The sequence below is a fragment of the Columba livia genome, chromosome 1 (genome assembly GCF_036013475.1).
Source record: "Columba livia isolate bColLiv1 breed racing homer chromosome 1, bColLiv1.pat.W.v2, whole genome shotgun sequence".
In the NCBI taxonomy this organism is placed as follows: domain Eukaryota; kingdom Metazoa; phylum Chordata; class Aves; order Columbiformes; family Columbidae; genus Columba; species Columba livia.
This window is the reverse complement of record NC_088602.1, coordinates 114,558,754-114,585,657: the sequence shown is the minus strand read 5'-3', so window position 1 is coordinate 114,585,657 and position 26,904 is coordinate 114,558,754. Positions and strand designations below refer to the sequence as shown.

Here is a 26,904-nt window from a genome sequence, read left to right as displayed (position 1 = left end):
AAAATAAAATCTGGGGAAAAAAATTGCACGAGCACACACACACATTGCAAAATTGGAATTTGAGGAGACCACTGCTGAAAAATCTGTACTTCCTGCATACATATATGAGATAAAGACAGATGTTCCTTTTGATTGAAGACAAAGGAAAATCTGTATGTCCCCCTTATAATTAGATATCAGTAAATAAATCCTAAATAGTGATACAACTTCAAGATTTCTTATTCCCATTGAAATCGAGGAATATCAAAAAAAGTGCTTAAGAAATATGAGGTAGGGTAGTCTTTTTGCCATTGTAACCACAGGATTCTGACTGATCAGTTTAAGCATAGCAAAGAACCATAATTTCAAACAACCATAAATCTGCAATACAAAAAGAAACTAAATCTAATGCACACACATGAATATAACATATCAATGAAATAAAACAAGCAAGAGGAATTAGAAGTTCAATTTGAGTGCCGCATTATAGGCACATACTGGTATTTTAGACACCCTAGTGTGTCCAAGACATCCATATAAAACTGACATTGAAAAAAGTAATCTAGGCGAGACTCACACCTTACTGCATGAGCAGACATATAGCACCCCAAGTGGTAATAAACACATACATTTAAGCAAGTGATTCCAGCCCTAGCTGCTAGCTCCCATCAGGAATATAAACTGGAAACACAGCAGGACACATGTGGCAGTGGCCTGTTCTAACAGAGGGAAGGAAAAACAAGACTTCTTAGCTCTTGCAGTTTGCAGGAAATGTGTAACCTCAGCTTCATTCTCTTCTGTTTTTCAAAACACTCTTCCTCTTACTAGCTCATCCCTTGATACATCTTTTACATGGACATTATCAGCACAACGTATTGTCCATCCACTCGCCACATTTCACTGGGAATGAGTGATATTCATTCCCTGGCCACATATCATCTTCTAGTCATTTTCTGCAGCAAGCTGCCTTCTATATAAAAAGCACAGTCAACTCCACTGCTGCTGTTTACAGGGTGTAAAAAAGCCAGTCACAATAAAAACAAAGTGACAAGAATGACAGAGGCACTGGATTACTCAGTTTGGAATCTGGCACAAAAATATGCTGCTGCATATTCAGAAAAACCTACAGGTCACCTGGCATTAGATCACAGTGCATAAGCAGAATGTATGATCTGCTCAAATCACTGCTGAGTCAGAACTGGAAATGCAGATCTACATAGGTTAGTGGTATAGTAAAGCATCGATGCGGTTTCTAAACTTCAGCTTTATCAAACACTTACTTTCACATGAAGACATCTTCAGATTATAACATCATGAATGAATATGGAGCTTGATTTTCTCAGGTGGTTATATACTTTCTGAATTTATTCAAGTGATGTTATTGTAATTCTAAAATAATCTCTAGTTTATCATGGAGATGAGGTTAGTAGGCATGAAAGCTCATCTTGGCCATATCTCATCTTAAGCGTTGGTTCTGAGTTATTCTTTTTTTGAATAACTCACCTCATCTTTGCATCAAGCTTCCCAGATGAAATACACCTATGATTTATCCTTCTGCTAGAAGTCTAAAAAGAATTTTAATTCTGTATATTCAGTATATTCCAGTGAGTCAAAAATCAGATCCTGGACATCTAAACTCTGAAAAATTTTTATTTTGATGGGGGATAGAGAAATGCTTAAAGGCAAGAATTTTAATTCAACCAATAGGTTTCTTATGTTCATACCTGTGAGGCAGATTTCTGTCCATATGTAGAAGATATTAATCTTCAATATTCAATTTAGCCAAATTCAACCACAATTAGTCATTTTTATCAAGATTTTGGCCTAAGACTGAGAAAATCTCATTAGATTTTGTCACCATCAATACTGAATGAACACAGAGATGACTATGACTTTGCTTTTCTATCAGTCTTTCACAATATTCCTTTAAGCTCCTTAAGGTATGCAACAGCGTAAGAAGCCATAAAAATTACTGAAATGCTCATTTGGGGCACAAGATATATATAATTATAAACCAGAACACAATTACAGAAGCAGAAACTTTTGCTTTGCTTTTTGCAACTCAATTGATGGCATTTAGCATAGTATAAAGTGTTAACTTTTAAACAAATCTATGCAATTGTTGAAATGGTCTGGACAATCAACATTCCAGAGAGCGTGAGATGTTTCTTCCACTCCCAGAGTTCTAGTAATAATAACAACAATGACATTTACATTTTCTCTCATTTCTGCATTTAAATGTAACACAGGCCTTTGTGTGTTTATTCTCCTACTGTATCAACTGAAACAGTGTTAAAGAACACAGGATTTAAATATAGTAATGGCAAAGCCAAAACACTGACAGATTTCCTATCAGAAAGACTTTGTCAAGTCTTGAGTATCACATGCAGAACTTAGTCAATGGTTTTCACACCCACCTACTTCAACATGCCACTGAATAAAGCATGGTGCATAACTCATTCCCCATTCCTTCTTCTATCCTTACCATGTCTTTCAGTGGGAATCTGAGATTTTCCCTTTGAGATATCAGAAGTCAAACAAGACAGACAAAACCAGTATAAGCAATGCAAAAGACTAGCAACTATACAGCTGTCACTGGAATGGGTCTGAAATTGCAAAAATTAGTTTAAACCACCCAGACCCACTGAAGAATTAAGGTTGAAGGCTCTTGAGTTAGCAAAACAATCAGGAAGAAAAAAAGAAAAAAAAGAAAAAAAAAAAAAAAGAAAAGGATAATTTGATTTTTTTTTTTAAATAAACAATAATTAGTAGAAAACTATTTTGTGATTTGTGGCAAAAGGTCAGTCTTGCAGCTCCCTCCTAAAAACCTTCCATTCACACTTCCCTACTGTGAAAGCTAGTTTAAAAATGCATGGGTATGGTTACTCATGATGGCTAAGAGGAGAAAAAAAGCAGTAGTGTAACAGCTGACCCCAAAATCACTTACAACAGCTTGGCAAAAGTGGGGATGAGGAAGACAGGCAACAGAAATAACTTTCTGCACAATAGCCTGTTACAGCACTAATCCAGAAAATGAGACTCAGCCTTTCAATTCACCCTTAGGGCCTGAGCCTCCTTCTCCAACATCTCATAACATTTGTTTTATGCTATTATGTTATATACATATGTATACATATATATATATATACACACCATGTATATATTTTCTATATAAATATAAAACATATAAACATGTATATTGTATATATACGTATATTGTGTGTGTGTATATACAGTATTGTGTTTTAAAGGCAAAAGCTGCCTTTTAAAGAATAAAACTCAGATGAGTGCCAACACAAATCAACATGGAGCCTGTTCACTTAAGGGCTCATTAAAGGGATGGCCATTCAAACCCTCTGGCAAAGATTGCCTCAGGAGGACTTGAGGAACAAGAATGTTCTATTCTTTGCTGTCGTATTCCCCCTTTTCCTTCCAAATGAACTTGTTTAAGAAGAAAAGCAAAATCTAAATCTATCACCTTACAGAGACAACCACTTCAGTCATTGTCACAGGACGCAATAAGCACTGCTTTTATGCACACTCAACCAAAATATTTGAGCTACACCTAAATTTCAGGGCATGTGGTGCTGAAGTACTCAACCAGGCAGGCTGAACCTGAATGCAGTCTGGCCCATCAAACCAGTCAAAAGAAATGCTGCTGCAGTATTCATATCTTGTACCTTTTGACTGATCTACTCTCATAACCAGCATTTAAGTTGTTCTTACGGCTACATGGAAGTTAAAGAAATGTAAACTCTCTATTAGAATACATAGCAAGCATCAAATAAAGGCTACTACAAAATCATAAGCCAGTTATAAGGAACAAGTTATTTGGTAAACCATTTCATATGACTGATAAACCATAACTTCCAAAGATAAAGAAAAAATAATTATAATAATCAACAAAAATTAAAATTGCTGCTTCCAAGTTGAGTGATGATTTGCAAATCATTCTATTTTTAATTAGCACTTAGAAAAATTCAGAGAAATTATCCATTATTCATTTTAGTAGGGAGCAGGTAGAAGTCTGTTCCAGAGCTTTAATTTTTGCAAATCTATTTATTTCTTTTCTGTTGCACTAGAATACTAATGTAAGTACACTTCAAGATATACAAATACGCTATATGGTGATTACTTCGCTAAGTCCAGAGAAACACACTATCACTGGATAACTCACTGCGAGTACTGTCAGTCTGTTTGCCCTTGTCTGATACAAGACAGTGAATTCAAGTTATTGCTAACAGGCTTAAAAAAAAGGTGAATTTGGTGCTCAAAAAATACTAGCTGCATAGAACTATTGCCAAATGCGTATCACATATTTGCCCCTCTGGGCTTATATTACTGGGAGAATTCTTCAATGGCAGCTACAGAGGAAGCAAGTTTCTCATGTTATATGCAAAGAAACATTTTACTTCTGCGGAGAAGTGAAGAAGCTTCTGGACAAATTCAAAAGGCTTTTAGTTTACGTTAACACAGCAGACATATCTTAATGCTAGCTTGTATTCACATATGTACCTTATCCTTCTTTTTAATGCCAGAGGGAAGTAAAAGAAACAGTTCAGGAGTAAGGCATGCAAACACTGTTCTGACGTGAAGCTGTGAGCAAATATTCCATCATCAATACAAAACAGTACAGGAAACACTAAAGAGAAATCTGTATTTTAACTCCGGAGCATGAGGGAACCAAACTTTGAAATAACAGGCAATATATATTACTTAATTCAAAACATCCTAAATCTGCACTTATTAAATATCAGCTGACAGCATCTCACTAGTTTAAAAAATAGAAAAGCTATTGATTCACAGAAACTGCCCGATATGCTTTCTTAGGTGTTCATGAGGCCCTTAGCCATTAAAAACAGAACTATGCAAACAGCATCTGATATGGCGCCTACACAATCCCGCTTTTTGGGCTGAAACCAGTGGCAAAGAAAGATGCAGCTTCTTAAAATGTGTATGATGAGGCCCAAGTCAGGGAACAGTTACATTGCCTTTAGCATATCACCTACTACAACAAGGCAATAGTATCATACAAGGACTGTTCTCATCCAGAAGAGCATCTGACAGCTCCAGGAAGAACAGCTTATGGCATGATCACAAGGAAGCTGGCTTTTCACCAAGGTGTCCTCTCTTCTTCTCAATATATTGCTGACAACATGTAGCAGCAGTTCACTGACCTCAAGAATACAAAACAGGGTCTAAAAAGTTGTTTTGAAATGAGATGTCCCAAGCAACTTGGAAGAAATCACCACACAAGGTAGATGAAACCAGAAAGGTCATCATGTTATTAAAATCAGCAGAAGAATAACCAAGTATATCTTCTTAATTAAGATATACTTTCTCCAGGAAAAGCTATAAGAAACATAACTTTCCCTGAAAAGCCATCCCAGAGCTGTTCTGTTCAGCCCACAACACAAAACAACAAAAATGGAAAAAACAATAGTCAATGGAGGGTGGGGAGAGTCAGAAAACTTTATTCCTCACTCAAAAAAATCCAACAAAATTAAACCAAAGCAAAAATTCTCTTCAGCATGCCACAGTTCTAACACCTATTTCCTTCTTCTCAGAAATCTTTTGCTTGCCCAGGAGGCTACATATATATAAAACCTAGGCAAGTTGCAAATTCAAGTTGTTTGACTTTCAGTACTACATGTTTCTAAGTCACTTTCTGTCATGCTGTCCAAAAAGTCAGTTTCATAAACAGTAGAAAAAATTTCAAATGACAGAGTGACTTTAATAGAAATGAAAAACATTATTTTTCCAGTATGGCCTTGGACAATGTTCTAAACTTAATTGCAGCAATGTGTCAAACATGCTACCACAAAGGAAGTGCAAAGAACTACAGATTAATAAAGCCAATCTCTTCTACCCGCTCAAAAGTGCCTAAAATTTTTGAAGTAAATCTGCTGATGGAGTAATTTCTCTGTGGTGATAACACTAAGGGGAGAAAAACAAACATCAACAGTGTGCTTAATGTTCCAAGACAGAGGACATTTCATCATGGCTGACAGCTTCCAGTCAAAGGGAATGTGTCAGAAATACTGCAAGACCTGATCAAAGTATCTCTTTAGCAGTTGTATACCAAGAACTCCTAATCCTAACTAGAATCTAAAATACAAAAAAGAATCAGACCTTAGAGATCCATGTGGCCAAGTAGGATACAGCAAATTGAAAATTATGTTTTATGTGCTGTAGTCACTCTTTGTTTGAAAACTGTCCATAAAACCTCAAAATCATGGTATAGAAAACAATTTTAGGGACTTTGAGCACCACATGATAAGTGTGGACTTGAGGCTTCTTTGAAGTCGCATGACCACAGCCCTCACTTCCCACATGGGGCTGAGGACCACAGTAGAGGGCTGTTCTCACAGAGCACTGAAAAACCCCACATGGTAACAGCAAGGCCTACCTCCAAGACTTGGCAGTAAGCTGGAGGCAGGTCCTAACTGACTCTTCAGTCAAATACAACCTGGAGCCCAGAGTGTGACCACTCAAAGCTAGTGATGGTAAACAAGCTCTTTTTGTTTCCTAACATTATGGGTAGAAGCACAGGCCTACTGGAAGACTGTAGTTTGTTTTAGATTATAATCATCTTGCTTAAAATTTGCATGGTGAAATAAAAACTTACACACAGTCATAGAACCTTTTTAATTAATCTCCATTGAATCCACTGAGAGATACCTAAATGATACATTCACTTAGGTTGGAAGAGACCTTTAAAGATCATATAGTGCAAACCCCATGACACATGACATGGGCAGGAACATCTTCAACTACATCAGGTTGCCCCAAGCATCATCCAGCCCATAGCTTTCCTGTTTCTGAGCCCTGTGCACTGCCACACTTTGTATGGCAAAAAGAGCTTTTCCTATTTCCAGGATATTAAGCCAGTCTGCTATTCAACTGCAGCCAGAGTGTATTAGTACTAGATTTTCATATTAATATTTCTCAATAAACTGCCACTTAGAGAGTTCAGTATACAATAACAGTTGTTTAATAGGATTCCTTTTATTTTCTTCATGAGTATTTACAGAGGAATTCTCAGTTCTGCTGCTGAAGAGCTGTATAGTTTTTTTCCCAGTATATATGTTAAATTTTGCTGAAAAACTTTGGCTTCTCTGCACAGAGGATGTAGTCTACCTAGTAATACTAGTATAAAATATCACACTAGAAATAGAGAATATATTAGGTTTTATTAACTGAAAGATCTTATCAGCATATTTTGAGCTAGGCTTCTGTTGTGAAAATTGCTGTACAAGGTTGTGTGATCTGCCCAAGAACTCTACTTCCAACCATAAAAAATCTCTACTTAATAAGATAGATCAGATACACACTGATTAGGAAGCTTGAAAAACAAATGCAAATACAAGGCATCAACAACAGTTCATGTAAGACGTGGAGAAGATATTTCAAAAGTAAGCATTTGAGAGAGAATGCCAGTGAAAGGGTTTCAAACCACCTCAGTTTGAAACCACTCCAGAGACCTCCATCAATCTCTTAACTGCACACAAAAATGATTTTATTTTAGTATGAGTGCTATGGAGCACATTTAAAAATTTGGCATACATCAGGTACCTAAAGGTGGATGTACTGGACCCAGTCCTAACCTTCAACTAAAATATTTTAGCTTTTAAAGCTTTTTTAAGAGTGGCATTTCCTGGTAGAGAGGAGGTGATTGAGAACAGATTCACGTCTTAAATCCTGCACTTGGATGAAACCAACCTATTATTATTTTAACATATTACAATTAGCATAAGGTCTTCAAACATCAAAATCTATTTAACTTAAACGCTACTATCTATTGCTTAAAATGGGAAAAATATCAAAACGGTGACAGGGATGTCTCATAAGAAGACACACAACTTATTCACACTACAATCCTGGAAGAATACAGTGATTACAAAAAGGTTCAGACAGAGAATCTCACTAACACACCAGTGAACCGAATTCACATGAGGACTACAGCAGAAATAGAAAGCTGGAAGATGACTCTCCGACAGCAGCTATTAAGGTTATATTTTCAGCTATCTCAAAGGGAAGAAGCTGAATCTTATTTTGCTAGAGAATGGTTCTGAGTATAATGGAAATGTTATGTTATGACTCTGTTTTGAGTATGACAGCTTAGAGTTACAAGAAACAGTGCTGTGCATCCTATGAAATGAAATAAAAAATATGTGTTCAGAGACTCTAAGAGTGCAAGGAACTTTAGTCCATTTCATTCTCTTGTATGATTAATGTGCTAAAAATAAAAATAGATATTGTGAACCAAACCAGAAGTCATTCCCCTTTCACTCATTCTTTCTTCCTTTCCACCTCAGTTCTGCAAGCTGAGGTCAAAATTTACATCTTGAGACACAAGCAGCTTTGCTCTGCTGTAGCTGAAATGTAATAAGCATGACACAGGAGTTACTTTGCTAGGGTGTGCTTAGTTCTACTGCAAGGGCAAAGTATATGCTCAATAAGCACATAAAAGGAGTTTTTCTTCTTTTTTTACTTTATTTCCAAAAGCAGCCCAAACTTCCTTCTCGCCATCCAAAAATTAAAAAAAAAAAAGTGCCTTTCTCTCACTCCCCAGAACTAGGAACAAAACTACTGAGATCAATTAAGTCACAACGGTACAAGCAAGAGACAACCAAGCTGAGCTTCTGAATATAAACACCTTAGATAAGATACACATTTCCAATTCCACAGTAACTAACCTGAAATTAGATTTACCAAAAAACGAAAAAAAAATCTTTGCTTCATAGTAACAATTTGCTATGTCATTCTCCTTGTAAATATGAAAATTGTTTTTAAAGGTGCATTGCAGGCAGCTTCAGAGTTAGAACGGGGTGAGATGTTTAAAGAAATTAAGAAAAAAATGAAGTTGCTCTGATTAACACCTGATGCGGTATGGCAAAAATTACAGTTAGAAATTATTAGTATAAGCATTGCTTACGCATCTATATACAGTAACTAAGAAAACAATTATGAACAGCCATATTCAGCAGTATACAAACAGATCTGACTTAAAATCTAGAATGAAGTAGAAATTACTAATTGAATATGAAATAACTCTGAAAAATGCCATTTGTAACACTGCTTAATAAATAGCTTCCTTGATCCTACTCTTGTAATTTCTTTCTGGTTGATCTAAAATCAAGCTTACAATCAGCAAAATAAAAAGCATCTGCTTCATTTGCTGAATACACTGAACTGAGCCACTGGAACTTAAATGACTTTCAGACAAAAGGATTAAGTCCTAAAGCTTTACCTTTCGACCCATTATGTTTTGAAACTGTTAGGAAGGACTAACATGTCCTAGTCATATAGTTAAAACTGCATATCTAGTTAAACGAGGTTTCCTAAAAGTAAAGAAAAAAAGAATTAGTAGATATACAAGTTGCAATAATAATAAAGCAGCTGGTAACCAAAGGCCTTTCTCTTCCGAGAAGAGGCAAACACACTATAGGCCTCATTTTTCTAATAGCCTCCCGACTGTAGTTTTCAGAGAGATTGAAAACTTTGCACAGAAAGGCAGAAGTGGCATTCCATCAATAAACTGCAAAGCCTTTTGTTTCTTTCTGTTGTCTGAAGAGTACATCTAACTATTAATATGAGAATCCAATTGTATGAAATGTTGCAATCGAAGAAAACAGAGCTCAACACTGTTGAACATGGCTGCAGTCTACCCTCTAAAGGGCAGTTTTAGTCACTGAGTTTGTCATAACTGAAGAGGTGGGAGGGTTTTTTTTATTGTGTTAGGGTGACACAGTTCATGGTGGTACTGCTACAGGGCTGCCGGCCTGTCATCACTTCTGTTATGAATTTGTGTTTTCTAGAGCTTTAAAACTTTGCTGGTAAGAAATAAATAAAATGGAATTATAGAAGAATTAAAGCTGTTTTCTTCAGGAAAGGCATTTCTTCTGACAGTACCCTCTAACTTATTATTATTATTAATTACAGAAAAATCTAGCATGTTTCTTGTGAATTTAACTCCCTCCCATGAACAGTCAGAGGAGTTTAAGTAGGTCTTGAAGGGGAAATGGGAAGCATCTACATTGCCAGAAGCGAAGCCATTAAATTACATCTTCATCATTATCACTCTGTGAAAAAATAATTTCCTTGGTAGTCTATAATTGTCTTAAAGGCTTCATTACAGACAATTCAAGCAGGTCATGCATTTTTCAAATTTAGACTACCATTCAATACAGTTGTACAATATCTGTAATCATTGAACTTTGTAAACTACTTTGTTGAATATTTGATTTATGCTTCCAAGCCTATATGATCAACAAAAAACTTTAATAACTTGCAGAGAAGGAGTGGATACTATTATTTAAACAGAACCGTAGGATTTTGTAACATCTGTGTCAACTCCTTTACTTTTATCCAAGGAAAGAGCAGTATCTGTAAGGTGCATCTTATTACACCTCTGATATGTTACAATACCTCTGTATTGGACACCTTGTAACTACTCATGAGTACAAATATAATCTTTCCGACTTATGTATTTCCATGCTGCTCTCATCTCTAAAAAAAAGAATGGCATGAAAAAACAAGGTTTGGGGGAAAGTTACTGATAAGCATTATCAAATCAGCAGCCAAGTCAAGAATACTCAGATAAAATGAGGATTTCAGGACTTTAGTGAGAACAATTTCTATGAAAACCAGATTTAATCTTAGTTGGACCTAAACTAACAGAGTTTAGGTTTTTTTTTTTCAAAAGCAACCCTATTTTTAATTCACAGTACAAGAAGACTACTTCAAAGAAAAAGGAGGAGAGAAGAAAGGTAAATGTAGGATTCAACCAGAAAGAATTAACGGTTACTGGAAGTATTTTTTCTTTTTGTAACTCTTTTGAGATATACTTAGGAACAACATTAGAACATCAATTAAACATTATTTCTTGTACATACAATTAGAATATAAAGCAGAGAACTGAAGACCACAACTTCAGTACGCAAAATACTATGAAAACAAAGGTAAACAAAATATCTACTGAAGAGTACACAGAGGAAAAAAAAAGTATTCTGCCTTCCTTTTGCCTGTACACAAATAGAGAAACATTTGCGTTAAACAAGAATATTTGGTTTTGTCCCCTGAAATCTCCAATTATAACAGAAGGAAGAAAAAGAAAACATGAATCTATTTTATGTTGAACCACAGTATTAGAAAATTGAATGGATGAAGAGGTGAATAACTTCCATGGGTTTGAGATAAATCTTAGAATATGGCTTTTCTTTTTCCCGTCTTACTAGAAACTTCTCAGAACATATTGCCATTTCTCACTTAACCAGGGCAACAAGGCTAGAAAAACCACACTAAACCAAAATTCAATCATCTTGTGTTATCGCCTGGAGGAGTGGGGGAAGAACATAGAAAGATTTATGTAGAGAGCAGCTTTAACCAGTATAATGCAGACAGGTACCAGCTACAGATCATGAAACGCCAACTCTTAAAGCTAAGATCTCTGAGGGAAAAACAAAGCCTAGTTAATTCATAAACCATATAACCCCATTTTATTGTTAACTCTCCATTATGTAAAGATACTTCTTTAAGAAAATTCTGACATTTTTTAAGACATTTTTCTTTGACAATTTCTGAGTTACTGAAATGCCACTCATTGTCTTATTAGTTATTTTAAATGGAACAAATCCTCTCCTTTGCATACATACACACACATGAAAAGACATCTGCTGTTACCAGTTGTCATATGCAGGGACAGGAGCTGGACTCGTTAACCCTTGTGGGTCCCTTCCAACGCAGGACACTCTATGATTTCTAAAGCTTTATCCAAGAATTTTAGAATCTCGTAGAGCACTGGAAATTTTCAACCTGAAAGAATCTTACTTGAAAAATTCTGAAGTCTGCAAAACAAACCCAAGGGAAAAAAAAAAATATCATACAGAGAAAGCCTTCACAGGCTTGCTTCTAGTTGTGAAGTATATTTGAGATGAAAGCAATACTAATATATCCAAGGAATAACTGCAGCATTTAGAAAACAGTCTAAGAAAATCACTAACAAAAAATAAATATATCATAAAAAGACAATTCCTAACGCTATGAACCTTCGCAAGATGCCATCAAAATTCAGAAATTTTCTGAGACCAAGATGTTACATGAAGAATGCTATACAAAGTATATTTGCATATATGCATAAGTATTGGGATAAGATCTTACATGTTATTAACACTGCCATTAATATTTACAGTTAATTCTGTAGGTCCAATGTATATGTTTTGGAACTCACAGCCTATTTGTAAACCCTGGGACCTAGAAACACTCAGGCTATACATTATTTCAAATCTTGTCCTAACATATGTGTAGAGTGCCTCCTCTCTCCAGCACCTTGTTTTCCATAGGAAAGGAATGGCCTGGAGAGCAGTAACAGTGCTACAACAGACTGCAGAAATCTCTCCTCTCAGGGAAGTTCAGGGACCAGCCTGGACAGGGGAGGCTGCGTGTGGCAGATCACAGCCATCCACAAATTTTGCAGTGGTAAAGTGCGAGGTTTTTAGGAGATGCAGCTGCTTCTAAAAGTATGAAGACTCAGCTAACAGGCAGCTAAAAAACATGCCAAAAGTTCTTTAAAACTTTGAATACAATTAGCAGATAAACCCAACCTTTTTTTTTTAATCTGTTAGAAAGAACTCTAGGCTTTCTAATGAAAGGAAAAAAAAAAAGTAGAGCTGCCATCAACACAACAAGGGGCATAAAGATGCAAAACCTTTTTCTTTTTTAAACTAACCCTTAGAATTTCATTTTTTTCTTGTTATTCTACAGCATCTCAAAGTGCACACATTAATTACCTGCTCTCTGTAACAAGTTCCAGAAGAGGGAAGGGGAATAGTTCACTCACTTTTTGAAAAAGGTAAAGCCATGATAAAAAGTGAATGATGCAAAACCAACAAGTCAAATATTTTAAGAAACTAAATTTTACAATACTCTACAATTTGCGATCAACTGCCACATAAAAAGTTTGAAGTTCTCGAACACGCAAAACCAGAATGGCAATGCTACTTCTTGCTCTTTACTCTTAAATGTCTTCATTCACGGAAAATGAAAATGTTCAAATTAAAAATGGGAGAAGGAAAAATACCATAAAAATATGATCTACAACAACAATAATAATAATAATAACCTAAGTTATTAGGCAGCAGAGCAGCAAGTAGATATACTACAATACCTTGGTGGCCCAAGTGTTTTCATTTTCCTGGGATATGTTCCCCGTGAAACACCATTTTTAATTTTTAAAGACTAGAAATTTATGGCATTGTGATATGCTCTTTGTGGCTCCATCTCCCCTGAGCCACAAGGCAAAGAATGTTTTGTTAGCCCAATAAGAAAATAACGCTACAGAGAGGATTCAGTCCTAGCATAAAAAGATCCACCATTTCACGTGGTGTAATTTTTCACAGTAATGGTCATGTAGCAGAATGATGACGTTAAACAAAGTTATGTCACTTTACAAGCATATGAGTCTACTCTTTTGCCATGAGACAGGTCAAAGGAGCTTTCTGTATGTAAATTACAAGAAAGAAAAAAAATCTTTACCACAGAACAATTTATTCAAATGAAATTAAGTCTCAGTGTACTCATACTCCACCTAAAACCCATTAATTTCTCTCACTTTAGCACTTCTGACACACTACAACCCAAATATTTTCCTTAAACAGACACATCTTTATTCCTCTTCCAGTATTAGGGCAAATATTTTCTTCTTCCTTAGAAATGTTTCCAAATGAACAGCACCAGCATCAAACTCATAAAACAACCCAATCTAACAGACATTTCCTCTCGTGAGTGGCCAGTAATCAAACAAGGGTGTATTATTTTCAATATGTACTCTGTGGCAGTTTACATTACATCCAAACGGACTGATTAAAGCACTCCAAAGTGACAGAAAATATTTAACTTTCAAACTTGTTTTCACATGGATGAAAAGATGTGTCATATTCAAATACAAAGCCTCTTGTCATCAACAACTGTGACCACTTTAGAATGAATCAGTTAATTGCATGCTGAAGCAACACTGATGGTAAAGAAACCAGTTTCTGGCATAGCACTATTTGTAGTTACTTTTGCTTTCTCTGAGAGACTGCAAATAATAAGATGTAGACATTAACACCTCATGAATACATTTAACTTTCCATTTAGCTATAGCTTTATTCAGCATGACTGTAGATAAGGGTAGCAGCAAACAATCATTGGAGCGTAAAGAACATTTTTAAAATAAGTACCAAGGCCCCATATTTGTTCTGAAACTGTTTGTTTTATTTTCAGAGAATACTGTTTAATTTAATTGTCTTGATTTTTTTTTTAAAGACATAATGTTCAAAAAGGTGCCCTAACACGAGCAGGCAATTTGCAGTATGTGGCGACACTGTGAAAGAGAACCTGAGTGAACTAATATCTATGCAGAGCAGACAATCCATGCACAGGAGCGAACACGAGGGCTGAGCTCTTGGCAGCAAATCACACCACAAGCACAGGGCTACTGCAAAGGACTTGCTCGTGTCTATCCTTCAGAGAGCAAAGGTTACACAGGGGTTGCTGGAACTGTTACAGCAGGTCAGAAAACATCTATTAATGAGCTGTAAAAGTGAGACACTGTATAATGCTGAACATATTATATAACGACAAAGGTCATGAGTAAATTCCTACATATGCCAGATTGAAAGACTGGACTGACAAATAATAAACTGAGCTTTACTCTCAGTTGTGTTATCCTGAGACAAACTGAACATGAAACTTGCGCAAAAGAGAACTACACATAGGCACAGCAGAGACAAAAACTAACAGCAGAGGAAAAAAATTATATATGGAGTGCTGATACATAACTGGTGCCCAAAGGAAAGCTTTCAAGAACTAGAAATAAAACAGTTTCATCAAAGACACACAGTGTACTAGAAGTAGGCCTTATTTGATGACTTTTACAAAAATACTTCATATACCTCAAAAGGGAAGGAAGAAAAAAAGTAAGAATACATTTTGAAAAGAAAACAACTATGACATATAAGAACAGCAAAACCATACTTGGGAAAGAGCAGTGTCCACTTAGACGCAAGTTTTTCCAAATTACAGCATCAGATTTATTGCCAAACTACTATGGAAAATGGTACTTATTGTAAGAGGAATTAAAAACTCTCAAAAACTGCACAAGAACAGAAAGCATACACAGAGACAGCAAATGTTGATACTGTCAATAGGTGTGCAACCCTCCTAGAAGAAAAATATTGAGGATAAATAAAGAGAAAAGTTGTCAATCAGTAAGAGAAGAGCCATAAGAAACAGACCAACATTCCTTAGTAGTTACTGAAGGAAAGGAAGTCAAAAGTGAGATAAATAAAACAGGATTTTTTTTTCCAACCTAAGTATCAAGAAAAATCTTGATAAAGGTTGGCAGTACCTCAATGAACTCTGAGTCGGAACAATGATATTATTATTACTATTATTATTATTAAGGGGGAGGAAACAGATAAATCAAGGTCAGGAGTCTCTGTCAGAACCACTGTAAAATCTAAAAATTACCTTTATTAAATACTTCTCAGTAGTCTTGTGAAAGTTATGAGAGATACAGAGAGGTACAGCAACACATAACAGAAGCAGCAACAATCACCAGCAGTCTCTGCATCATGCAAAAGAAAATCAGTTGTCCATATTGAAAGGACTAGATACCAAATTTGAAGGCAGAAGATATCTAGCTTAATTGCTTTTGTGTTGTTAGTTAACATCGTTCCCTTTTTTAAAAAAAAAAGCAACGATCACATTGCGAAAATTATTGTCACCACTGATGTTTGTTGTCAATAAAAAAAAGAGGGGGAAAAAAATTAGTTACAGGTAATAACAAATACTGACACCCTCTCCCCACCATTAGAAGTATAAATGCAAGTATTAAAGAATAAGATTGATTATTGGAGAAAACACACCAGCAGAACTAAAAAAGCAGAATTTTGCTGGTAAACTGCCCTACGCAGAGAAATTAAGGTGGCCTTAAAAATTCCACTCTCAAGAGTTCAATTAGCCAGCTCACAACAAGGCTACATGAATGAACTACAGCTACTCAGAACAAGAGCTGCAGGGTTGGGCCCAAGACAGCACACAGTGTAACTACTGCCAGCATGCAGAAAAATAAATCCAGGGTCGTTAATGTTATTTTTCTTCTTAAGTAAAAGGAAAATTGAAATACAGCAGCTGGAAATAGTGTTATTATACGGAAAAATTCTATGCACCTTTTCTTTGTGTGAAATTCTGTTCTATTTGTGACACATTATTATTTACATTCAAAGCAAAATAATTGGAATTTTATACACAAAACAGTGTGCATAGCCAACAAATATAAAACCTTATCATCTACAAACAGACTGGAAAAATCTGCATTTAGGCACAGAAAGAGACTAATTTTTATAAATGGTCAAACTGCTGTGTGTATCTTTAAAATCACTAAACAGAACCTTGAGACTCCTAGCACCTTCAAAACATACCTCTGCACTTGCTAAAGGCCCTCTATACAACTGAATGTGTCTAACAGTTGGAAAACGAAAGCCACATTATTAACAGTAGAAAACTGAAATCTCTTGGGATTCATTTATTTAGCTTGTCTTGGGTTTTGTTCTTTTAAAAGCAAGTGCTTTGGGCCTTGTACAAGTAATAAATAAGCACCAAAAATGTACTGCATTTGTATGTGATTTATATGCAATAATAAAATCAAATCATAGAGCTTTCAGCTTGGGAGAATTCCTTTGTTAATCCCCCAGGGTAGAAAAAAAGATCATCGCTAATGTCGCCTGTGGCATTTTGAAATGTGATAATCATTACAGAAATGAAAAAAGTTCTGTTCTACAGATGCCTAACTAAGCTCCAGTTCTGGATTATTCTAACCACAAACAACAGGAAACCACGCGGACGGACAATCTGCAAATCAATCATGGGAATAACAGAAGTTAGACTCTAGGTTAGCATGTTTGTTACGTCCCTGCCAAAATTTTCCTTGCTGTTAAATTAAAACATTATCTTTCAAGCATATGACAAATCTTATTTACTCTATTTATGGTTAGTTAATTCTTGAAGAGAAGCTGTTTTACTTATCTACTAAATTTGCTCAAGAAGCATCTATGAGGCATTTTAACCTAATAATATCCTTAATCTCTTTGTTTTTTCAACAATATGCAAGTACAGAACACAAGGGCAAGACAGTATTTTGTGTTTCTTTCTTTGTTCCCTCAACTCAGATGGAAATGGAGAATGGCAAGAAAATAAGTTTCCACTAGCTAGAAGCAGAAAATAGGCTTACAAGATTGCCAGTTTATAGCCTAAGAAGATTAATTCCTCCACTTAAGCCATAATAGAGGACAATCTAGAGAGGAGTGATGTTTAGTTGAATTGGTGCTATTTGCTCTGATGCAGAAGAAATAGGAAGCTGTTTTAACCTCCCATTCACACTGTAAAATAAAAAACAGCATGTACATAAGCAAACTCCAGCGTGGAACTCTTACGAGATTTCTTGTAACAGCAATCTCCCACGAAACTTGTGCAACACAATAGAAGTCAGAGTACATTTTTGACTTCTGACCTTGTGACAATTAGTAGGTAACACTGGGAAGAAAGACAACATGCCAAAACTCTGAGGAATCTCACAATGCTGCAAAGAATTTAACTGCAAGTTAATTTCTTCTATACTGTAGACCAGAGAATACCTGTATGACCAGCCATGCAGGAGTTGGCACAGGAGAACCCCGTGGTTTTCTCCACACAAGGGAGATAGGGGCTGCAAAAGCAGCAACTTCTGATCCCAGTTGCTTGAAACACAGGGTGTACCTGTGCCTTCTCTATCCAATGTGACTTTGAGTTATGGCAAAGCTATCTTGCAAAGCTAAGCTGCTTTAGAAACCATCTCTCTTTCACATTTACTTGAATATACTGACATTTCTTAATGTCAAGATGCTGTTTCACAACACTAAGGGACACCAGCAACAATAATAATTTACATAAAACAGTCATTACTCCTAACAAAAAATTGAACAAAAATAAAAACATGACAACTTACTAAAGTAGCATGTTCTCTGCTCGCTTATTTAGCTTTAGTTCAGCTGTAAGCACAGTGCTAAGAAATATCTTTGCAGCAGCTTTCTAAGTGCATTTGTCAGTTAGGAAACATTCATATTATACACGCGACTTGTAAAGAATATAATTTCTAATTTAAAATATTTTCAGCCCTATGCAAATTTAGCCACAGATCAACAAAGCCAACATTAAATCCTGTCTGTACTCTGCTGGTAAGGTAGCTATTAACTACAATCACATAACAAAACCCCTTGCCATAGCTCAAAATACAACCTATGCAGTAAGCTGAGAAGATAGATCCTAGAGGGCATAACTCTAGTTCTATATTTTGTACAAATCCAATGTATTTTTCCTTCCCCATCTTCAGCATTGGTTTTGTATGTTTTTGACAATACACTAAAATGTCAGGATGAGATATTAAACAGTAAAACTATAACAAAAGTATTTATTTATGAAAGATCTTCAAAGATCTCTAGTTTCTGTTCTGGTTTTTTAATTTTTATTTATTTTAGCAAGCTAACCCTTTGCTGTATGGATTGGATAAGCACACACATTAGTAGGTTTAATAGTTTTAATTATACTACATACTAGTGGTAAGAACAGTAGTCTGCTGTACAAGTTCTGAGCATTTATTGTTGGGATTTGCTGTAGGAAAACAAGCAGAAATTTAACACTACAGAAGTGTTGGTTTAAAAAGAAAAGTACAGCAGTACACCAAAATTAAAATGGAGTTATTCCTTTTCCTCTGGTTTATACTATACAGTGAAGTGAGCACCACTTATAAACTATGTTAACTAAATCTTGGTGCATATGTATAATAAAGCAGGATGTAACTGTAGTACACTTGGACAAAGGTGTTTTTTTTCCATTACAGCTGGAGTTTCATACCAAAAAGAAAAAAAAATCCTTTAATTAATTTTACCTACCACATAACAAGCTTTCTAGGGGTGCTATTCACATATTTTACTTACTAAATTAGAGCAATATTTTCCAGTGTGCTAATTTCCTGGCAACTGGAACAACAGATAAAAAGCCCTAAGATTTCACCCAACAGCTCAAAGAGCAAGAGACAGTAATCCAAAAGGAGAAAAATCCAGAAGTGGGGTGAACTGCATTGATCATGAGTGCTGAAAGAAAGGGTGTTAGGTAACATTTCAAACAATGATACAGAAGGCCTCAGAATGAAAGGGATTAAATACTTCCACTGGAATTTCAGGGGCAAGAACTTTCCTATTGAAAGTAAGCTGATATATCAAGGTGAGACTCAAGGACAACTTAATCAGGCTCAATTATGTTAAAGAGATGGGAGGAAGTAAAGTTACAGGAGATTGGACTCAGCAACACTTTCACAGAGCCTAGTGTCTGCCACTGAATATATAGATGCAGGTTCTGTGGGGCGACACCTGGATTGTTTCCAAAGTCACAAACCTTGTAAGTGCCTCAGACCTCATTTAAGGATTTTATACTCACAGTTATGAAGTAGTCACGAATATTTTGGAAATCTTCCTATCAGAAGATATCCTGCCTTCCTTAATCATAAGCAAGCATGTCAGCTAAAGAAAGTTCATGGCACATTAGATCAATTTAATGTTCAATTTTTCATTGTTTATAGATAAATTAATATTTGGTCTATAAAATCAACAAACCTGAGGTGAAAACTTTCAAAAGTAGTCACATACATTTACACACACTGATTTATTGTGAAATTTACTGCAGAACCTAAATCTTCATATTCTGAAAAATACAATCAGTTATGGAGGTCCTTGTAGTTTTAGATATCAAAAATCTGTTTGTGCTCTTTCAAATGAGGTAAATTTATGCAGATTTCTCTAGCTTCTAGCAATACATATGTAATTCATTGTATCATCTTTGATTAACACTATGTGACACATTAAAAGGTTCATAAGAAAATTAAAGGGCATCTTGTTTCTCACGTAGTTTCACATCAAGGTAACCATGTGTCTCATCAGAAGATTTACAGCAAACAAGTTGGGCAGAAAGTCTCTAGCCTGTGTATCCCTTATGCCATTTCCATCCCCAAAATTATTCCAAATTTCTTGAAACACACAGGAATCTTGGGGAAGTCCGAGTAGTCTCCTGACTATCTTTTTGCCTCCTAAGGGAGAGAATTCATCATGAAACAAAAAGGTTCACTAAAAACTATGCTGGAATTGTGACAGAACTCAAAATATTTACAGGCTGAAACATACTACAAGTCTTCTGAAAGGAAGTGTGCATTATGAAAATCATCAAGGTAGTGTCCCTTTTATTAATCTGTGCAGGAAGACACTTAAGAGAATTTTCAGTCTAATTTTATAATTATGGCTTTCACCACAGCTGAAAGATTACTGAAATACAAAACATTCTTTCTACGCAACTTTTTAAAATGGAAGAAATCACATCCATGTTGTAGCATAACAGTAAGTAGGGGAATGGAAACACAACACAACAAATATTTATCAGTGCAAAGGATGCCTCATATATAAGGAGAAAAAAAAATTACACCAGCATGCATAAACTCTTCATGTAGTGTATTTTATATGTAAGCCTACAAAATGCCATAATTTATGTCTGCTATTTTATTTGAATCCAGAAAGTGATAAAAGTATTTCTCTGGAGCTATACTTTATAACAGATAAATTTAATAACAGCAAGAAGTAGGTTTACATCTCGAGTGTCCCAATCTTGGCAAATTTAGGCCCAAGAATTATGGATCCTTTATAATTACTTTCCCAGTATGAGATACAGTTCATAATCTAGAGTATTTTTATTGCTTCCTCACTGTATGAACCCCAGGAGTATGGAGAACTAAACATGACACAGAACCTCCATTTGTATTCTTTTTGCCTATTTGGAATTCTGCAGAAAGGCAATTTCTAAATATAGACAGGATATCTGAAAAAAAATGTCTTTAGTTCCTAGAATATTGTCCACAGCAAAGGCACCTATCCTGTAATACCTGTGAATAATAAATTCACTTCAAACTGATACATAAATCTTAGGTACCCATATCAATGCCTAAATATTCATATTGCTTACCTAGACTGTCCTGCTCAGGTGAGTAGTCTGTGCGAAGCAGATTTTCAAATTCTGCTAAAAAGCAGTAGTAACTAAAAAAGCTTTCCTGAAACTTGTAAATAATAATTAAATTAAAATAATTTATTCTGGATTAAAAAAAAAAAACACACAACAAAAAAAAACAAAAACCAACAACAACAAAACAAAACCGAGATCAAAAACAAACAAACAAAACCAAACCCCACCGTTAAAAGCCCACCACATAACTCCATGCTACTTGAGTCTACAGTGGTGAAACTGAAAATGAAACTACTTAATCATTCTTTTACCTAGCAAATTGAGAGTGTAGATGAAACAAGCAGAAACAAAAGGCTCCAAAATGCTTGACAATATTTGTGATAATTTTAGTAAAGCCATTTTTGTTTAAAACCATGATAAATGAATTGCCTTCACTTGTTACACGCATGAAGGGAAAAGTACACATTTCTTAGAAACAGAGTAACTCATTAGACTTCAGACCAGTTTTTCCAGAAACTGCAATGATTCAGGTTTTGCAGAAAGAAGGCACATGCCTCAAGTTCTCACTTCTTAAGAATTCACCCACATCCAAAGCTGCTTCCTGTGCGATAATCCACACAGACTATTTCAAAAACCAAGTCACACACAAAAATACTCCATTATGCTACAGGAGACTTGCAGCAGAAGGCCCTGATTCAGCAAATAGTTCAGAATCACAGAATGTTAGGGATTGGGAGGGACCTCAAAAGATCATCTAGTCCAATCTCCCCGCTGGAGCAGGAACACTTAGATGAGGTTACACAGGAATGTGTCCAAGCGGGTTTTGAATGTCTCCAGAGAAGGAAACTCCACAACTCCCCTGGGCAGCCTGTTCCAGTGCTCTGTTACCCTCACTGAGAAGAAGTTTCTTCTCACATTTAAGCGGAACCTCCTGTGTTCCAGTTTGCACCCACTGCCCCTTGTCTTACCATTGGTTGTTACTGAGAAGAGACATCCTCCATCCTCCTGACACTCATCCTTTACATAATTATAATCCAATTTAAATACTGTTCTAAACATACTGACCATTCAAACCTAAAGATCCAATCTAACCATAGCATGAGGGACATTCCAGAGACATAGAAGACCCACCTGGGCACATTCCTGTGTGATCTGCTCTGGGTGAACCCGCTTTAGCAGGTGGGTTGGACTAGATGATTTCCAGAGGACCCTTCCAACCCCAACCATTCTGTGATTCTGTGACCGACGGATTTCAGAATGACCCTGTAAAGCTAAGTCTACTAAAAGAAAAACGGGGAGAGGACTATCAGCACGGTTTCCAGACCTTTCAGCTGGAGGCTGCAGCTCCAAACGTTTACACACGCTCTGCTGTGCCCGGCGCAGCACAAGGGCGCTGGGGTGCAGGACCTGCTGCTCTCAGCCGCCTCCTGCTGATCCTCAGGCTCCTTTAGTCCTAAAAACCTAGAAACCCATTCTCCACACTCGCTTTCCTTGTTTTGTAACCCCTAATCCAGCCCTCACCTCTCTGCCCACAGCCACCCACGCTTAAGGGTAAGCGCTCCTTTCAGTCTCAGCCCCGCATCTCTTAATTCAGACGAAATTTGCCCACAAAAGGCAGGGGCTGGCGTGGAGGAGGAGGGGAAGGAAACAAATAGTTTCTTGTTGCTTTAATCCCTTCAAACCTGGTTTAAACAACGCCGCCCGGGGCGCCCTGGCAGCCCGCCCAGATTCAGTGGAGCGGGAAAAAGTGGCCGTTGGGGGTAGCCCGGCCCGGCCCGGCCCGGCCCGCTTCTCTGACCCCGGGAGGCGCCTCAGCTGAGAGGCGGCGCGTCGAGGCGGGGAGGGGGCTGCTCGCCGCCCGCTACGGGCCATTTGCAGACCGCACGGACCGGCCGAGCCTCACTGTGCAGCGGGACTGGCCAGGCCAAGGCGGGGGCCGGGCCGTGGCAAGGGAGAGAAGTGAAGGCTACACACCCAGCAGGAGCCCGTCCATGTCAAAGATCAGGTGAGTGACCGGCCGCAGCGCGGCGGCGGCGGAGGAGGAGGCGGCCATGGCGAGACCAGGGCAGCCGGGAGCCCGCCTGGCTCTGGCGCAAGCGCGCTCCGCCGCCGCGGCCGGAGCCACCGGGGAGCAGTGCAGCCGCGGGGGAAGGCCGGGCCGGGCCGGGCCCGTGGCGGCGGCGGGGAGCGGGTGTTGGTGCCGAGAGCGCTGTTGGGCGGCCGGCGTTCAGCAGGGCGAAAGGTTGTTTGTTTCGTTGTTCTTTTTGTAAGACGAAGTCAATTTCTCTTCGTGGGCCTCTTGTGGTGAAGGACTTTTTAGGCCCCACTTGATGCTGTTCATGGGAGAGGCGCTTTTAACTTGTTTAGACCTCATTTCCTCGAAAAACTTGGGCGTGCCTGTGTAGAGATTTACCAGGATAGTATTAGCACTGAATCATACTAGGGGCTGTAAAGAAAAAGGTGTAAATCTATATTAAACTGTGAGGAAAGAGTAAAGGTCTGTAAACCTGGCTCTTAACGGCTGCTGGGCATGAGAATAGTTAATTGTGGGTTGTTCTGTGAGTTTTCTGAAACATTCAAGAAGTTCTGAAGTTCAAGAAACAAGCCAATGTTCTCAACATAAAGCAAAATCATCCTGCACAGATGCATAATCTGATATTGGTTGGGCAGGTGAGGGAAAGAGGTAGCTTTACTCATCAGCCTTCCTTTTGTTTTGTTTTGTTTTTTTTCATGCAGGTAACGCGCCGTTGGGCATCAAAGTCTTTGAAATACCAGTTGCAGAAGCAAACAAGAAAAAAGCCATGTCAGGCTCTCAAGGTGACATGCTGGCTTGAAGACTTGTCCTACTTTGCCCTTCTGTGTGCAGGCAGTGGTTAGTTGTGGCTTCGCATAAAGGCAGTCCTGTCACCTTTGCCTGTAGGTAGGCCTCTCAGCGATTCATTTTTTTCTGACAGTGCCTTCCTTTGAATTTGGCAGTATTCCACCATTTTAGCAAGTTAGTGGTGGCTATTAAAGCCTTAGCTTTAGGTGTCATACAATCATATCTAAATTTTAATTTAGAGCCCTTAGGCATCTTGCATACACCCAAAACCTATCTCTTGAAAGAACTCTTGCATTATGTTTGTCAGAAATACCATAGACTCAAAGTCCTCATACCTCCTTCTCTTTTGGAAAAAAAAAAAAAAGACAACAAATAAAACATCCTTGGCCTTTACTTTTACATTTTAATAATAAAACTTGTCTTTCAAACAGTTTTTTGAGTTGACTTTCTGGTGTTTTTTGGGTTTTTGTTTTTTACTTTTTACTTGTCTCATTTTGTAGTGGTTTGATAATTCTGCTTAGGCCCTGCCTATGTAGGCTAGGAAAAAACGGTACAGTGCTTTAAATGTATTTTTTCTATGTCATGTGTAGTCATCACATGCATCTGTTAGTTTTTGTGTAGATTTAAGACAATGGGTCCTGTGCTTCCAGATCAAATTTTTCTTTGTAACCGTAAGAGTGTTAAGAATGCCCACAGCTGGTTTGTTTCTGCAATAAACACTGTGTAATACGTAAATGATCCAACTTTGTGTCAAACTGCAAATGCATTAGTTTGCTTAATAGTTCTCTTCTGTGGGAGCATAGTTATAATCAATGGAAAGGTCAAATCCTAAATACAGTATGTCCAAAAAAATATTAATCTGTTAAAAGGAATAAAAAAATTATTATAGTAATTTCAATGCTTATAATGGTAGTATTCGGCTATTCAAAGAAAGAATGTGTTTCTGCTCTAAGAGTGTACTCTGTTGTGGCAAAAATTTCAAGAGGGTGAGTGATGAGTTTGTATGGCAGTTGTACCTGAGGTGGATTAATCCATTTTCTAATTATCAATATTCTAAAAAAAAAATCCATCTTTAATTGTTTTTGCTGGCCTAGTAACACCTGTTTTTATTAATGAGAAAGAGCTATGTCGCTCGTGTATCCAGATTGATTTTTGTAATTAGAGAAAAGCGTAAGTGTTTTGATCACAACTCCACCTCTCCTACCCTCCCCAAAAGGGGAGATATTCATTATTTGTAGCCTGTAAACCACCAGTTGATCTCAGAAAACATAAGGCTTATGCAAAATTTTTAGGTGTTTAAAGGGGAAATAAATAATAAAGACAGCCATTTTGAAGAAAAAAAAAAATTGAAGTGTAATACACAAGATGTTCAGGGTTAAGCGGTTTGTATTGCAAATCTTACTGTACACATTTCAAGACAGTCAGGTGACCTGACACGCTGATGACCTCAATTTGCTTTGCTTTACTCTGGCTCCATCAGTGATAATCAGCGTAATGTTAGCTTACTTGATTCTTCAAAGCTACATTCAAACACAGGAAAATCTTCCCAATATAGACAAACTGTTTAGAGTTATTTAGTTTGACTAAGTATTCTTACTAACAGTGAAAAGGGTTCATACTCCAAGCAGAACTTCTAATTCATGGTGGACTATAGTTTTCTAGATGCACAAGTAAGTGAAAATGCTGATCTAAGTTTTATTTGAGCTGTATTAAATATTTGTCTCAAACATCTCAGCAGTAGTATTTGTGTCTTGTTTTTTTTAAGGAGGAGTATAAAGAAGTTGAGATTGAGAATTGCGCAGTTGTTTTCGTTCTTTTTTGTTTTATTTGTGGGTTTTTGTTCGTTTGTTGTTGTTTTTTTTTCCCCCCTACATTATTATTTATTTTAAGCCCGTTTCAAGTGGTAAGGACTTCATTTTAATAATTTTGAGTTCTGGGAAGCATACAATGGTGGAGGTACAGTAACCATGAAAACAGTTAATTCTGTGCCTACAAACCTGAAGTCTGCTTGTTGAGAAGGGTGAACTTGGGTTACTGAGACATAATCATGCAAATAGACTTGAGTCCTGTAAAGTCTGGAGAACAGTTAACTACATACACATTTTTAAATGAATTTTACTTGCTATCAGGACACGTACCAAGTCAGATGAATAACTCTTTGCTGAGTTTTAAATTTTATGGTGTAACATAGTAAATATACATGCTGGGGGTCCAGGTTTTTGAATGACTGTAAGTTAACTGCCAATAGGTAGCTCTTCTTAACCAAACAAGTCTGCTTTATCTGGCTTTGTAATAATATGTTAAAATCACTTTGTTTCTTGCATGTCAGAAAAGGTGAAAATACTCGGCTGCATTTCCAAAGCGTTTCAAGTATGCAACACAAAGTTTTATATACACATAACCTTTTTATTTTTTGACCTTTCTGTGTTGGTATGAGTTTTCTTTACCTTGAAGCTAAAATGTTTTCCACATTACTGAAACTTGTGTGACTAAGTTCTTTTCCTGGAGAGTAAAAGCTTCAGAACATGTTTGTTTTCTTAGGTAATACACTTGACTCAAAAATTGCAGTTTTCTATTACACTACTTCATACTGTGCTCCAAACATGGATTCACTTACATATTTTTATAGCATTGATAGCAGCATCATGTACTATGTGTTTCACACAGAAATGACTGACTTGATTTTTCTTGTTCTGCAGGCGCTTTTGCAAAGACGATAAACATGATTATAATCCATTTTAGTTTGAATATTATAATCTAAAGAATAAACTCAGTAATTGAAAAGCTTTCAGAATGATTTACAAGAACAGCTGTTAAATCCACTATTAGTAATGAATTACTTGGAATGACTTAGAGTTAAATATAATTTAATTCAGGTATCAGCTGAGATTCACAACAGTTGCTATAGTTGAGCCTATAAACCCTCGGAATATGAAACTCCTCCCAGTGCTGGATGTCACGTAACAAGAGCTTTTCACCCTAAGAATATGAAATAAGTGAATTTTATTGTTTCTGTCTGTGTT

At 36.8% G+C, this 26,904-nt stretch overlaps 2 protein-coding genes across 30 annotated transcripts in view; one reads left to right on the top strand and one right to left on the bottom strand.

Moving 5' to 3' along the window:
• PUDP (pseudouridine 5'-phosphatase) overlaps positions 1-23,173 on the bottom strand; it is a 75,047-nt gene extending 51,874 nt beyond the window's left edge. The window contains exon 1 of one of the 3 annotated variants that reach the window (XM_065074096.1): positions 23,035-23,173. In XM_065074096.1, coding sequence (XP_064930168.1) covers positions 23,035-23,113 — 79 coding nt within the window. In that variant the 5' untranslated portion in view covers positions 23,114-23,173. Of the gene's footprint in view, positions 1-22,191; positions 22,336-22,742; positions 22,933-23,034 lie in introns of those variants that run through there. The other 2 variants (XM_065074088.1, XM_065074097.1) reach the window with 2 other exon arrangements.
• Positions 22,845-26,904, top strand: part of LOC102091366 (steroid sulfatase) — a 110,317-nt gene continuing 106,257 nt past the window's right edge. For 13 of the 27 annotated variants that reach the window (XM_065073947.1, XM_065073914.1, XM_065073952.1 and 10 more), the window contains exons 1-2: positions 22,845-23,065; positions 23,797-23,980. The gene's annotated coding sequence lies outside the window, so the exon portion shown is untranslated. Of the gene's footprint in view, positions 23,066-23,163; positions 23,303-23,796; positions 23,981-26,904 lie in introns of those variants that run through there. The other 14 variants (XM_065074007.1, XM_065073997.1, XM_065073940.1 and 11 more) reach the window with 4 other exon arrangements.